General features: G+C 36.0%; 1 protein-coding gene across 2 annotated transcripts in view; it reads right to left on the bottom strand.

Moving 5' to 3' along the window:
• Positions 1–16,193, bottom strand: part of VPS13B (vacuolar protein sorting 13 homolog B) — a 475,565-nt gene that overhangs the window by 242,437 nt on the left and 216,935 nt on the right. For both annotated transcript variants that reach the window (XM_074145995.1, XM_074145994.1), the window contains exons 20-21: positions 14,202–14,349; positions 1,655–1,782 (exon numbers count right to left, since the gene is read on the bottom strand). In XM_074145995.1, the coding sequence (XP_074002096.1) occupies positions 1,655–1,782; positions 14,202–14,349 (276 nt within the window). The remainder of the gene's footprint in view (positions 1–1,654; positions 1,783–14,201; positions 14,350–16,193) is intronic.

Raw genomic sequence — 16,193 nt, 5'->3', positions numbered from 1 at the left:
GGCATCCACAGCTTCTCTGGGCAACCTGTTCCAGTGCCTCCCCATGCTCACAGTAAAGAATTTCTTCCTGATATCTAATCTAAATCTCCCCTCTTTCAGTTTAAAACCATTACCCCTTGCCCTATTGCTACACTCCCTGATAAAGTGTCTTGTCTTCACCTTTTCTGTAGGCCCCTTTTAAGTACTGAAAGACTGCTATAAGGTCTCCCCGGAGCCTTCTCTTCTCCAATTTAAACAACCCCAACTCTCTCAGCCTGTCAGGCCCTCCGCTGGACCTGCTCCAACAGGTCCATGTCCTTCTTATATTGGGGCCCCAGAGCTGGACCCAGTACTCCAAGAGGGGCATCACCAGAGCAGAGGGGCAGAATCACCTCCCTCGACCTGCTGGCCATGCTTCTTTTGATGCAGCCCAGGATGCGGTTGGCTTCCTGGGCTGTGAACGCCTGTTGCCAGCTCATGTTGAGCGTCTCATCCACCAACACCCCCAAGTCCTTTTCCTCAGGGATGCCCTCAATCCATGCTCCACCCAGCCTGTGTTTGTGCATGGTTAGTTAGTTAGAATTGAGTTAAGTAGGTTAGTAGAGTTAATAGAAAGCACCACCTCAACTTCAGTATGTTCTGCAATCAAGTCACGAGTTTGAAGTTCTTGCTCAGGCAAAACTTTCAAACTTTTGAATATTTTTAACCCAAAGTAATTTCTGCGTGAATGAGGAGTAAAACAGACACAGGTTCTGGGATAAGCCTATATATAAATAATTATATTTCTTGATAGGAAGAAGGGATAGGCATTCAAAGATTACTTTCTGTCAGAAATAGGGGGGTGTGTGTGTGTATGTGTGTGTATTTTTTGAATTTCATTTTAACATAAAACCAGCTTTGCTATTATATTCTGGTGTACCATAAAATACCAATCTCACTGAAAGTCCTGTTCAAAAGGCAAAGATTATAATAATTCTAAATTAGGGTAATTTCTAAGCAGGCACTTGATAGGTACTTGGAAGAACAGAATCCTAATTCCAGCATTTCTAAGCCATCCAGTATTTGATCATGGAATTTTAACATTAGACTTCTAACATGGTCTTTTTTTGTGTATAGTATGCATATATACTGCCACATGAAAGCTCTGCTTTTACTGATCACCGATCACAATCTAGAGCAGTGGAGGATGAAATGGTTTAATCCAAGTGGTCACCTACTTGTCCTTTATGAAAAAGTAGACGAGTAAGCAGCTAAGCCATCACTGTATAACATCATATTGTATCATACACCCCAAGAAAATATTTATCACACACATTTTCCTCAAATATTTTTAGAAAGGAAGCTACTGTGCAAATCTAACTATGGATAACTGTGACACCTTTCTGTGTTATAAACGTAAACATTTTTTTCTTCATATAGCTTTTTAAAGGATCTTCCCTTTGGATATAAAAACGTATTTTGAAAACTGATATTCTAAACCCAAAGCATTCTTTGCCTAATTTACCAAAAATCTATACTTTATTTTTCATTCTCTAAGACTTTGCAACTACTGAAATAACACAATAAAACTTGGGAGCTCCTCTAAAAACCCTCTAATAAAAAGCACTAGGATGCATAAAAAGTATCATAAAGCTTGGAAAGACACAGGGCTTTTTTCACTTCCTTTTCATCTTACCTGAAGTGTAAGGCGTTTAACTGCATTCCACACTATTCCAATAAATTCCTTCATTCTTTCTTCAGGACTTCTGCAGCTTTCAGATGAGTTCAGCATGGTTTTCACAGGAAGTGACAAAGGACGAGATTCTAATGCAAACAACAAAACTTAGTTACACAAAGAATATATAAGTAATATACTTTGGTAGCAAAGAAAAGGATCATTTATTTTAAATTTTAGAAGAGATTTTCTCTCACTATTTATCTCACTATGGACGTAATAATAGTGTGTCTATTATTAAACTTGGCAATGCAACTGTATCAGTTAAGCTTGGTGAGAAACACAATGAAATGAAGGGCTTAAACTTTTTTAATGTAAACTGCTAAGAAAATATGATGAATGCATGACCTAAGCAAATTAAGACAGTTTTCAAAGTGTGATAACCTATTCGGTGATGGAATAGCAATCCAAGAGGTTTTCACATACATTGCTGCCAGTGTAATCTAAAAATGGTTTTAGTTTTCTAAACTCTTAAGAAATGAAGACAGCCCATATTAAATTACAGCCCTTGGTTTTTTCCTCCTTGAAAAATTCACTTAACAAAAACTGGAGTATGCTCCCTCCCCCCCCCAAAGGCATAAAAATTAAACCGTTTTCTTACTTTGTCAAACTTAACGGTACTAAAGTATGAAATATTTCAGGAAAATTCAATATATTCTAGTAAAAGAGAAATTTCCTTAAATTGTTAGTTATTTAATAAGATCAATATGAAAATATTTACGATAACAGAAGGATTTAATTGAATATAAGCACAGTAGAACTTCAAAAGAGGACTGGTGAGGAGACCAAGCAGTAACTACAAACCCATTGATGACTGTTTGAGTAGTACATAGAATTATATAGAATCAGAGAATTGTCTAGGTTGGAAGGGACATTTAAGATCAAAGTTCCTTCTGTCATCTCTTAAAGAATAACCTCCTTCTTATATTTTGAGATACACACCAAGTTATTGTCAACTTCTTTAATATTTCCAGTTTTGGCCTACATGTTGTTGAGCTGACAAGACTGCAGGAATAAATTATGAAGTTTTCATTACTTCATTTTAAAACTAAATTGAAACCAGCACAAGTTTCAAACAAGAGACAATTTATGTCTCCCAGTTATACAGCTAAGGAGAGATGTGGCATACAAACTACAGAAAAATTCTTAAAATTATGCTATTGAGTGAACTCAGGTGAGAAAAAGTATATGCCCCTTGATATGCATCACTGGGTCTTCAGACATTTTTGATCATGCAAGGAAACATGCAAGGAATTAAAAATGAAACATCTGAGAGGTGATTATCCGCCAAAAGCATGCAATGTTAATGCCACTTGAAGATTAATTTGTGACATTTTTCCCATCAAGGTTAGAAAACACCAGTGTTCATTAATATTCTAGACAAAATCCTTCAACAAATAGTATTTTTAATGATCTGAAAAGAAAGAGAAGAATTAACTTTATTAAACTGATGGGGAATCAAAAGATTCAAAAAGAGAGGTGATCAAGAATGAAAGACAATGTTTATGGCTGCAGTATGATTAGTCCTCTCAGATATTCCTGGCTCCAGTTATAGATCTAGTAGAATGATAAAGAATGAAAATTGGATCATGAGAATGTAAAAAGGGTGACATTTCAGGATTGTTTGTTGTCAGCTGTGCTGGAGAGACCAAACAAGTAAATTGTTCTTAAGGAGAAGCAGCGTGGAGTAGCTATTTGATAACATTTTCTCATGTGGACACTTTTATGCCATACAGTGAATATTTCATCCACTGTATCATGGAATCACGGAATTGTCAGAGTTGGAAGGGACCTCTAGAGATCATCTAGTCCAACTCACCTGCTAAAGCAGGATTGCCCAGAGCACATCACTCAGGACTGCGTCCAGGCAGGTCTTGAAAATCTCCAGAGTAGGGGACTCCACGACCTCCCTGGGCAGCCTGTTCCAGGGCTCTGGCACCCTCACTGGAAAGAAGTTTCTCCTCATATTTAAATGGAACTTCCTATGTTACAGCTTGTGCCCGTTGCCCCTCGTCCTATCGCTGGAAACCACTGAAAAGAGTCCAGCTCCATCATCCTTCAACCCACCCTTTAGGTACTTGTACACATAGATAAGGTCTCCCCTCAGCCTTCTCTTCTCCAGACTAAAGAGCCCCAGCTCTTTGAGCCTTTCCTCATAAGGGAGGTGCTCCAATCCCTTAATCATCTTAGTTGCTCTACGTTGGACTCTCCAGTAGTTCCCTGTCTCTCTTGAACTGGGGAGCCCAGAATGGGACACAGTATGAATGGATTAAGTTAAAACAAAGACATTCAGAGAGGAATAGCTGTTCTGCCTTAACTTCTTACCCTAACTCAGTTCACAGCATCTTCTCTGTGTAGTCAGGCCCTACACTACACATATTACAAGGTAAGAATTAGAAGCAGCTTCAGTGTCAAGACATATCAGAATAAAAGAGTTACTGGAATGTAGAACCCCAGAATGCAAGTGTGGATAAAGGGGAGAACAGTATACAAAGTCACTGTAAGACTCTGGAAATCTCACAGGCAGGAATGTTTCAGGTCAGGATGAACAGATAAACACAATGTAAAATCACATCTTTTACAGCACAATCAGCAGGCAACATCAACATCCTGTCAGTGAACAAGTGCATTCCTTGTGAGTGGACCTAAAGCTAGATTTTGTTCCAGTCTTCCATGTTTTGTTCACTGGGAAGCATGCACTCTGCTAATTCTCTCTCAATTAGGGGAATCAACTTTCTAATACCAGAAACAACTATGTGTGAATTAAAAATAAAATTAACTGGTGGAAGCTCCACTTGTTTCTCTCTATATATGTGCAACTTAAACCTGCAAAGCTGATTCAAATTCCAGGAATATCCGTGATAGACAACAGCTTCACTGTAATACCCCATACTCAACCAGAAGACCAAGAAAACAAAAGCCTTGAAACCCAACAAACATAAAGGAAATGATTTAACCAGAAATCATGGAAAATAGAGAAAGTAAAAATAAAACCAGAGAAATAAAAAGAAGTGTTTCAGAGTAAAAAGAAGAATCAAACACATAACTCCTGAAAAGAAAAAAAGCCCTCTTCATTTTTCTCCTGTACTGGTAAGGACCTGACTTTTGTCTGAAGGGATGCTGTGACAGAACAATGTCATCATTCCTTGTCAGGCAAGGCCATCAGCAGGTGACAGCTGCTAAGAGATGGCAGTAGTCTGGTGTGGCTACTGTGAGTGTTTGGGTAGTCCTCTATAGTAGACATGTAGACTGGATCAGCTCCATCTGTCTCAGTATGAAGGTTAATCTCCTAAAATAATTATGCTACTCAGCTACTGCTGAATTCAAAACCTAGGAACACTTCCTGGCATTATAATCTGCCTTGTGCTGAAGCCAGGAGCCAGTCAGCAATAGCGAGATAGAAAATATGATTTGTATGAAACACAAACTGATGAGGAAAAAAAAAAAATGGAATGGGGGGTGTGTGTTTCAGGTCATACAAATTGAATGAAAAACCAGTGTACAGGAACATAAAATGTTCCTACTCTCATCTTTTAGTCCCATATTGTGTAATTGGTATTTTTGTAAAAATATATAGCACAACTATTTCAATCAACTATCAATCACTCAGAGGCTACCACACTCACCATCAATTTCAGAACCACACTGGTAATAAACAGACTTTTTTAAAAGGACTGATCAGATGAATCAGGATTGAGCTACCAGAAGCAGCAGATTTCACAATTAATTTCACAATTTATGGTTAAACTATAGAGGGAGTTTCCATAGAAGTTTCAATCCTGCAAAATTAATCATAAACATACTGTCTTTGTAGATGCCACTAAGCACGACTTTTAGGTATACATTCCAGATCAAGGTGTCCTTCTTATATGGACATATGCTGCCTCCTTTATGGTTTTTAACCTACTGGGAACTGGTTGCTTTAGAAGTCTGATACACAAAATACTCAAAAGTTTTAAAAATAAAAAGATCTTTGAGGAAAACGGTGCTATTGGTATTCACTGCCTCAGATATCTCATGCATTAAGAGGGCAGCAGGTTCTTTCTGGTTGGAAAAGGTTACCCTGCTGCAGGCAAACCCATACTTTCAATGATCCCCAAAAGCTCAGAGAGCTCCTACTGAAAGACCAGGTCCATGGACAGACACCCATGCAGCAGCCTGCAGCAGGACAAGCCTCTCCGCCATCCTGCCGTATGACCATACTCAAAATGCATCTGTCATATGACCCCAACAAGCTGGGCAGGCTTTCCTTCCCACGTCACATCATCTGTCACGCAGCTTCTCACACATCAGAACTGAGGTAAGCAGAGAAAAATCCTATTGCAAAATAATGGTAGTTACTAAGAGGCCATGACAGCAAGACACATGAACATTAATAGTATTCAAAAGAAGAAAGAAATCAAAGGAAAGTGTACTGTTATTGCATGTTTTTTTCTGGAAAGATTGTTCCTCTGCTAAAATTAGAAGTAGCCTCCATAGTGTCAAAGAGAACTCATTGGGTTTTCTTAATATCTATTCATGTATTCATGCATTAAATATGGCTTTATATCAGAAATAAAAAAAAAATAAATACCAAGGTGTTTCCAACAAATGCAAGCCATTAAGGAACTGATCAAGGGGTCTAAAGGATTAGAGATGAGATTAAAATGCAGTGGAGGAGAAAAATGAAACTTCAAACAACTCTGGAAAAAAACCTAAATGGCCTACAGATTATTTTTTTTTTGCGGGAAAATTGTTTTTTTCATATGTAAAACAAAACAAAAACTATTCCCCTCCCCTCTCCCCACCCCACCCCCCCAAAAAAAAAATAAAATAAATGCCACCACCTACTTAAAACTTAGTTGCTCTTTTCTGTAAAGCAGCATGTTTTGGTTTCTATGTATAATAAAGCTTCTTTGCCCTAGGTTTGCATTCCAATTTTGCTCACAAGTCTACATATTTTTGTATTTGCAACACAACAGAGCTAAACATATATGTATATAGAGAGAGATATATGAAGGAATTACAAATGATTCACAATTTTGTGTATAGATATATGATGGCCAAAGAAACAAATTCTGTTCTCAATAGAATGCATTTCCATATAATAACTTTGTTCCATGATTTGATATTAAAACATTATACAAATATAAGAAATTGCAAAAACACAGAACAATAGCTCATTAAAAATACTTTCTATCTTAATGTACTATTTTTTCCCACAATCCAATTCAAAAGTTAATCCAAGTAGAAGGCTCAATGAAAGCATTAGGTGAAGCTCAAAGCTCTATTTACTAACATTTTCTGAACCACCATTATCCATCCGAAGCATTTGAGAAATATTCACATTTTATTTCTGCAGTATCATAAGAGAAGTTATTCCCTATGCCCGCATTCCTGTACGACTGATATTTGAATTATTCGTGTAACTGAGATTTTTTTTTTCTACGGATAGACTATGATGATCTGTATGTAAAAGAGTTTGCACCCTTCACCAGGATGCTCGAGAATAAAAAAAAAGAACTTAAATAACAGCAGGAAGTCCTGTTATGTTTATAAAAATATGCAATATACTTGCCCACATACTGAACAGTCTTTGCGTAAATCATTTCTTTACTGGCCTTTGAGCGTTTTTGCGTTCTACTTTACTAATGGTGCAGATAAAACATTTCTTTTATCAATCAAGAGGATAACTGAGCCACACAGTCCTTGACAAGAAACTAGAGCAAGTCCTTTAGGCCCAGGGAAATGGCAGCAGAGGGGTGTAGAGACCAAATCAGTCAATGAGTTAGCAGCAGAATAAGTGTTAAAATACAGAAGCTTTTGACTTTTTACCTAACATGCCTTTTTCTACAGTAAACATGTCAGTAAACAAAGACAAATGTGATATTAACATTGTTGTGCAAGCAAAAAGGATCTGTGTGAAAGTGGGGGTTGGCTAGGGAATGGCTGTGGTCAGCGTTTTCTCCCACCAAATTCTTAGCAATTGCTGCACTTTTTCTGGCAAAAAATACCTATTTAGTTCTGGAAACAAAAATAAAAAAGGACTGAAACTTTTGTACAAATCAATAACAGTCTTTCACAGGCAAAACTGAGCTACTATATTAGTAATTACAAAAATGTGTTATATGTGTGTTCATATCTAAAGACTATGCCTGAATTTATCTTAATCTCACCATTCAAAATAAATTTTATACTGTGAAGTAAGAATTTCAGCCTTCAGATTTGCAAGGTTTTTTCTGGTAATTGCAGGAGGAATTCTGTCTAGTTTTCTGCCTTTTAAAAAATACACTGAAAGTTCTTTAGTCTTTTAAATATAATCTAAAAATAAACACACATTCTCTCTCTCTCTCAACTTTGAATTTCTCCATACAGAAAGTGGGTTTCATAAACTACATTGGCTTTGTGTTACTAACGTTTTTGAAATCCATGTGCTGAACTGAAGAAATCATGCCATCATAACACAAAAGTCAAACATTTCACTAGCTATGAAAACTCACAATAATTAATTTTCAATATAGGTATGTGACTGTCCAGCCATTTAAAAATTACTATAAGTCATCTATGCCTGGAGACATTCCTTTTGAATAATCCTTCCAAGAACTAAAGCCCATTTATAAAAATATAAAAATCCTAGTATTTTCAGGCACCCTAGGTAAATGAGCGTCAGATTTAAATTCCTATATTTTCCTTTCCTTATTTAGCATCTATTTAATTCCATTCATCTTCCCAAATAAATCAGTCACAAATTTGACAGCAGGCATGAATAAACGATAATCATTCAGTTCATTGAGCAGAAACAGTGACCTACTAATTCAAATACTTCAGATAATCCATTGATTTCTCACCAGCCAGACCTCACTCACATTTGCCAGTTTTTTGCATTCCAACGGCTTATTTTAGCAGGAATCTAGTTCAGCATTCTAGTTGTACTTTAGGAAAAAAAAGCATCAGTAACTGCATCCAGTTTTGCTAAATACAGGTGATATTCTGCCATGCTGTACCCAGCAGAAAGTTTATTAACTTAAGATGAAATTTCAAATAAAAACATTAACACAGCATCAGTTGGTCTAAATAAAATAGACACATATCTACATTTAAAGCTTCCTCTTTTCTCCACTTTTATGGAGAAGTACTTAGTAGTGGTTCAGAAATATCTTGTGTATATTTTGAAGGAATTTAAAGAATTACTTGAGCAGAGCTTCCAAAATGAACTTACTAACACTTCCTATAACAACCAAGATGTTCCAGTTATAGTGAGTAATGACCAACTTGTGTGTTACTATACCTACACTGTCAAATGTTAGAAAGTGATTGAAAGGAAAGATGGGGATCTTTCTTTGCCTGTTTTCCTATGGAAAGGTGGCTTATGCAATCCTATATTCCATGCAGATGCCGCAACTCATTTGCTTGTCCTTTAATTAATTTTACATTTGCTGGTCAATATAAATCAAATTTGACAGGATAAATATTCCAAAGATATTACATTTCTACAAGCTTTGGGAAAATAAGTAAGCAGGGTAAAGAAGATAGAAATTGGCAACAGGAGCTCTGTCCTTATGAGAAAGCAGACAATTTATAGAGGGCAGAGAATATAAAGGCCACCTAAGACAAAGTTTTGAACTTTCTTGTTTTGACACCATCCTCCATCTGCTTGAAATACAAACAAATAGTAGACTTGGTGTTAAGAGCGTTTATGAAACTTTAAAAATCGTTAATTATTTCTCTGTAAGAAGAATAGTTTCACAGAACAAAATGTCTATGTTTCAGAAACACAAGAGATTTTTCCAAACTGCAACAATTTCATATCCTGTCTTTCTTTCTATATGCACATACTTTTATGCACATACTTTTATGCACAACTTAAGCGCTTCCTGCAGAATGAAACAATGCTGGAATTTCTTCTTGGCTTTGAATTTGGGACTGATTATTCCATGGTAATACTGAAATTGTAGTGGAATTACACGACCACTGCATGCTCTGACCTGTGGACCTGACCAACCCCGCCTATGGAAAAAAGTTGTCCAAAGCCCACCATTGTTGAATTCTCTTTTGCAAACGCCCTTGCAATCTGTCCACTGGACAACAAAATGGAGCAATCCCTGCTCACATGCGCTAGACCTAGTGATGAAAACCACTTACCTGCTGTCATATGCCCTGGTGTACACTGACGACATGGCTGAAATGCAGTCACCCCCTGCACCAGGACCAAATATCTGGCTGTTGCATAACAGGGAGCAGCAAAATTGTACGTGACAAGTGTAGTTTCAGTTATGGGATAGGACACTTAGTTTTCAGTTGCCTTTGTAAGAGGCTGTCGGGCCTACTCCAGCTGAAAGGTTCGTGACTTCTGAGACGACACATTAAATTTCACGTACCTACCTAACCTGTGGCTATAAGAAAACTCAACCTTCAGGATTCTGAGCGAGAAAAAAATTAATAACCTTTTCAGTCTCTCTAAAGTAGCTTCTTTCATTAAAAGCGTTCCTTATACTAAAGAGCATGTGTGAGGCTACTTTTCTGTTACTGAAAACTTAGATGCCATAGTCACTGGGCTACACCTCACAAGACAGTATCAAATTTGTGTCTGGGATATGGTTACTTCCAAGCACTGCTAAATGTTGGATGTCATGATAGATGTTGGTGAAATTAAATGTCAGTGTAAAATACCTCACTAGGAGGCAGTAAAAAAAGAAGACCCCAAACAATTTCATCTTTATGCATAGAAAGTGTTATTGTATTTTTCAAACAAACTGAAAATAATTATAATAATTTAATATGAATGAAACCCACAAGTTGTTTTAGTAAAGAATGAGCACCCATCTCAAATGTTTGAGAACATACACTTTAATTATTCAATAGTGTGCACAGGACAGCTTTCAAAGACTGCCCTATCCATCTGCTGTGGCCCACCATATCTTCCTGTATAGGTATGCTACAAATGCTATATATATATATATATGTATATATATAAAAATAACGTATTTATATACACATATAGCAACCATTTTGCCACTATCCAGACATAAGAGTTATACTTCTGTGTATAGCTATAGGTCTGCAGATCACTTTTCATTGAACTAACAGGGAACTACTGAATTGCTGAGAATAGGAAAAGTAGGTGGATGAAGGAACTGAGGTAAATACTTTTTAAAAAAAAATATTCTTTATCACCTTATACCTTACACCACATTATACAAACTTTAAACCATATATTCTGTTGTCTTACTCCGTTTTTGAAGCCTCTGTAGTTAATGAGATTTATAAATAACTACAATTCGAGACTTCAGAACAGAAACCTTGGATTTTCACAGACAGATACCATATAAATAGCAGTTTTGCTCTTTTCCCATGTTTCATTTTTGGCAAGGTCTCAGCAGCCATTAACTAATAAACTGAACTCAAGATCAATGTTTTAAATCATTTTACAGCTGTGATTACAAACTGCTTTCATTTAATACATACGGTTGGTTTCTAGCAGTTCTCAAGGGAGTGACTGCTGAGATCATGCTAGACTTGAAAAGGATAAATTCCAAATCAGCACCTGAATAGCATGATTTTAAGATCCAGGCTCTTTCAATCTGCAAAGTTTATGCATATGTGCTTGCTATCAATGTAGGAATCTCAATTTTCTGACAACTTAAAGCATCTGTAGGTAGAGCCTTGATGATTAAGAAATACGAGGCTTACAAGGATCATTGCCTCCTTTACCTAGAATGCTTTTGTAGCATAATATGTCCTAGACCTATCATCATTGTGATATTCCTGGTTTAAAAATGTGAGACAATTAATGAAAGAAAACTCAGAAAGTAGGTGAAACTAAAAGAAAGGAAATAAAGCAAAAAATTGTGGGAGGAAGGGACACAGAAAAATTAGAATCACAGAAAAAAGAATCACAGGCACTCTATTTTTAGTTTAATAAACAAGTCACTCATTCACCATATTGCAGCATGTTATATACCTGTAAAGAAACGAATCGTGAGAGGAAGGATCCACCAAAACTTCTCTGAGAATGAGATCTCACCTTGTATTCATCCAGCCTTTTCTAACCACTGTAACTGGTGGCTTTGTTTACAAAGCAGAGACTTTTTTTGTGCTACGACATACGTGTTAGCCTTTACTGTCCCTTGAATCTTGCAGTGCAAAGCCAATTCTGTTGAACGGGGCACAAGATGAACCGTAAAGGAAAAGCTTCTAACATGGCATGAAGTTTCAGGAGGCTCTACAGAGAAGCAGCCTGCATGGCACTGTGGTGTGCTCTCCTTTCTTTCTTAAATTAAGGGAAAACTGTGTGGTCTACTGAAGGAGACAGATAGCATCCCTTTCAATAATTTCATAAGTATACCAGGGTTTTGCTCTTTGGCATTCATTTTATATTTTTATTCCCCATTCTTTGCATGTAAATCTCAAATACTTCAGGTATTTTACACCTAGCATTTTATCTCCAGAGTATAACAAATAGGTAGACATTTTAAAACACAGGCTAGCCTTCAAACCAGCAGTCAGGCACGCCGCATCCTAAACCCCAACAAAATAGAGCCTGCGCTATATGTATGTAGCTTCACTTAAAAAAATAGTAACTTTTTTCAACAAATTTTAAACAGTTGGTAGTCAAAGAAACCAAATCTAGTCATCTCTTCTTTAAAAGACTGCTTCTCATTCGTAAAAGAAAATGCTTAGTCAATGTTATCACTTGAGAGAATCAGTACTATCATCTTTCATTTATTAGTATCAAACTCTATGCCGTGAAATTGTTTTATAGAGAAGCAAATATCTGCTTAGTCACAAAAACCCCAGCATTTAGGCTAAACTATTTGATAAAGTGAATGCGTAAAGTAAATGGTAGCTAACGTAAATGAAACTTAAAAACGTACTTTTCATTTTTGCAGCGATGTATGTTGTACTAAGTAATTGAAAACACATCTTGATTTTGACTTCAAATTATAAAGTGGAAGAAGTTGAGATGCACGAAAATCCTCCTTTTGCTTTTAGGGCGTTATTTATAGTTTATCATTTTGTTTTATCATTTCTGCTCTTACACACACAAAACCCAAAACAAAAGCAAAACTGATATTCATGGCATTTCTAGATTTTGAACAATAAGATTTTCCTTTAGTAGACTATTCTGGTGTGGTTGTTAATGCAGAAAAGATAATACTCAAGGTGAAGAATAATAAAGGCTGAAGATCAAAACTGGCTAGCAAGCTGAGCAGGTACCGGACTGGGACACTAATTTTCAGAACTCAAGTACAAAGCTACTTCTGCAAACTACACACATACTTTTATAAGTTGGTCATTAGCGCAAACTAATCTATCACCTGTTCATGCAAATAGCTGGTTTTGAAGGTCAAAGTATTCAAAGTTACAAAAGTTTCTCTAATGAATTACACCTTTGTGCTTTGTTCACAGGCACAGGCAGAATTAAACTCAAGAAGAAACAAAACGTATAATTGATGATGTTGATATAGCAGAACAGGTGATAAATATAGTTAAAAGAAGAATATACTTAGTACAGTGATTTCATTACAGGCAAAATTAAAGGAAATTCATAAATGAATGGTAAAAATAAAGGATATTCATACATGAAATAGAAAGCAGTCTTTGAAATGAATCTATTATTTTACTACCAATGATAATGTGGCAACCCGCATAATATTCAGCAAACAGATTCTCTGGTTTTAGTCCATCCTTTTTAATCGCAAAATAACAATTAACCCTACCACTAACAGACAAGACTGTAATCGCAGTTTAAGCAGACAACATCTTGAAGTACTTCATGATTATCTGGAAATAAACATCAATGCAAAGGAAAAGAGAATTTGTTCACTGTATTTCAGAAGGATTACTGAAAGTCTCAGCTGGATAGTCACCTTTATTGGAAGTTCTCCTACTTTACCACTTGCAGACAGTACTATAACCAACTAGAAAACCCCAGAAAGCCTTATCATCTTGATTAGTGATAACAAAGTTTAATTTTAGCACTAGTAAGTGGCCAGATAATATTCCTAAATTTAATAATTTCTTGAGCTCCAGAAACAGAAGTGCCAACAAATGAATTTCTATGGGAGATTTTGAAAACAGTGAATTTTAACTGTTTATGCATACATCTCGAGTTCCATACATGTCACACTTTAAGCAATGTGAACAGACTGACTGAAATCAAAGAGATTAACCACAGCGTTTAAAGTCTGATAAAATTATGGACTACAATATTAAATATCACAGTAAATAGAGTATATTTTATTGAAAGCACATCTCCCTTTATCTCATTTTAGAAAATTTGTTACATGAAACTATCAGGGCCCTGAAGATAGTACCTAAACAAAAATGAGAAGAAAATTAAACATACATTTCAAAATTGCAAATTTGATTAATTTAAAAAGTTGGAATTTTCTAGGAGAAAATTTCTTTAAAACTGAAAGTTGTTCAACAGTATTTGCACAGCTGATGCTGTTCAATTGTGGACGCATGTTATTGAGGGAGGTTGCAAAGGCAGAATGGGTAGTTTCAATGAAGTGACCATACGTACCTGTTACTGTTTTTGTTTTGACAGGACTGCTGGCATACTCGGAAGCTTGATTGGACTGCTGCCTTGCCAAAGGTGCACTTCCAACTGATGCCTCATCCTCTTTTTTTCGAGTTACTGACACACCAAGCGGGACAGTTCCGACAGACTGCTAGAAAAATAAATGCCGTGTGAAACACTCAAAACCAAAACACATTAATACTGAATTATGACATTGTCATGAGAAGCATGTCTTAAACTACATATTTTGAAATATATAGAAGACAACTTGAAATAATGATTGGAGCACATATGTTTTGAAAACAAGTTATGAAACGCTACATTGAGACCTGCACTTGTAAGTTTGTTAGTCTGAAGATAAGCTCTATGATTACAAAAATGTGAAATATAATTTATTAACTTAAAATACCATGCTTGTTAGCCAATCAAAATGTATATGAATAAACCTGGATGATCACCAAAGCAAAATAATTACCTAAATGTCTAATGGATACAGCAAAATTTTAGCTAGATGTGAAGATCCCAAAATTTGGCAAAGAAATTTATCACCCTTCATTAAACTTTGAAAGAAAAGATGCATTGTTATTTACACATTATATTTGTACCTCACATTTTAAATATAAAATTTAATTCTGACCACAGCTGATTTTGAATTGTTGTCTTTCAAGCATATCAATAAATGACGAACTGCTCAAAATATGACACTGTTAAACAAAATTGAAGGCATTAAAATCTAGTTTGAAGGACAGCATCCTTATTTTAAGATTAGAAAAGAGTGATGCTTATTAATTCACATGGATTCTGGAACTGGAAGTCCTCAAATGAATACAGTCTATTGGCTTTGTTGTTACTTTTTTTTTTTAAGTAACATGGGCTAGAAAAGACAAAATCGTTTTAAAAAACGGATCCTCAACTTTGCTGTACAGTTGGCTGTTAACATTTTGCTGTAGCATTAGCTGCTACATAAATTGTATCCCAGCTGACAAAAGCAGAGTATTTCTACCATTGATTTTGCAGGGGGTTATCATTTAAAGATGACAAAATTTTTTTTCTAAAGATCAGACATCAGGATTACTCGCATCTTAATCAATTTTTGTGTAATTTAATTTTGTTGGTATTGGATCGAAAATGTAATCCATATAGCTGAGTAACGAGAAACCTCACACGTTGCATTAGGAATCTCTGTGGGAAACAAATTCGTGTGAGGCGGGCAATGTGCTTGTAAATTTTCTCCAATAGAAAACAGATCACTGAATCAAGCAGTGTGCAACACGTGCACACATACAAAACCCCAAAACAAACAGAAAAATCATTTAATTGAAGGAGAATGACTTCCAAACGCCTCCGCTATTTTCCACTATAAAAGTAAATTAAAATACGAAAGACAATCAACTATTTAATCCAACTCCAGTGAAAACAATCAACTTATATATACAGTGGTATGCAAAGTTAATAGGAAAATACTAATGTCAATGACAAACAGAACTCTCATCTCCTCCTCTCTCTGAATGTACAGTCACCAGCTTTGTCTCCAAAAGCCCTAAAAAGTCCTTCTGGAATACAGTAACATGCTACTTTGGTGTCCTCTAGCCATAACAACAACAAAAAAACCCCATCAGCTTTGAAAAGACAAGTTGTACACCACAGAAATACTACCCACATGCATACAGAGAGAGAGTCTGAAGTTTTGTAAACTTTTGTCGGACTCTTTACATCATTTATTTTCAAAATTTAGCAGTTTATCTGATACAACCTTTTAGAAGGCAAAGCCATCTGTGGCTTTCCCATGACAGCAACTGTTGAGCCATGATTTGGCAATTCTGGACATAACACTGCAAGAACACCGACGTGCCGAAGTGAAACAAGAGTTTCTGAAGAATGAACACAGACGATGCAAAACAGTACAAAAGACAATAGGATGGAAATACTGTCAGAAGAAGCAGTATCTATTTCTGAACCACTGAAGAAATGGATCAGCAAAATATAATAATAAGT

The sequence above is a fragment of the Numenius arquata genome, chromosome 3 (assembly GCF_964106895.1).
Source record: "Numenius arquata chromosome 3, bNumArq3.hap1.1, whole genome shotgun sequence".
Classification (NCBI taxonomy): domain Eukaryota; kingdom Metazoa; phylum Chordata; class Aves; order Charadriiformes; family Scolopacidae; genus Numenius; species Numenius arquata.
Note: the sequence above shows the minus strand (reverse complement) of the source record. Positions and strands in the feature narration are given on the sequence as shown.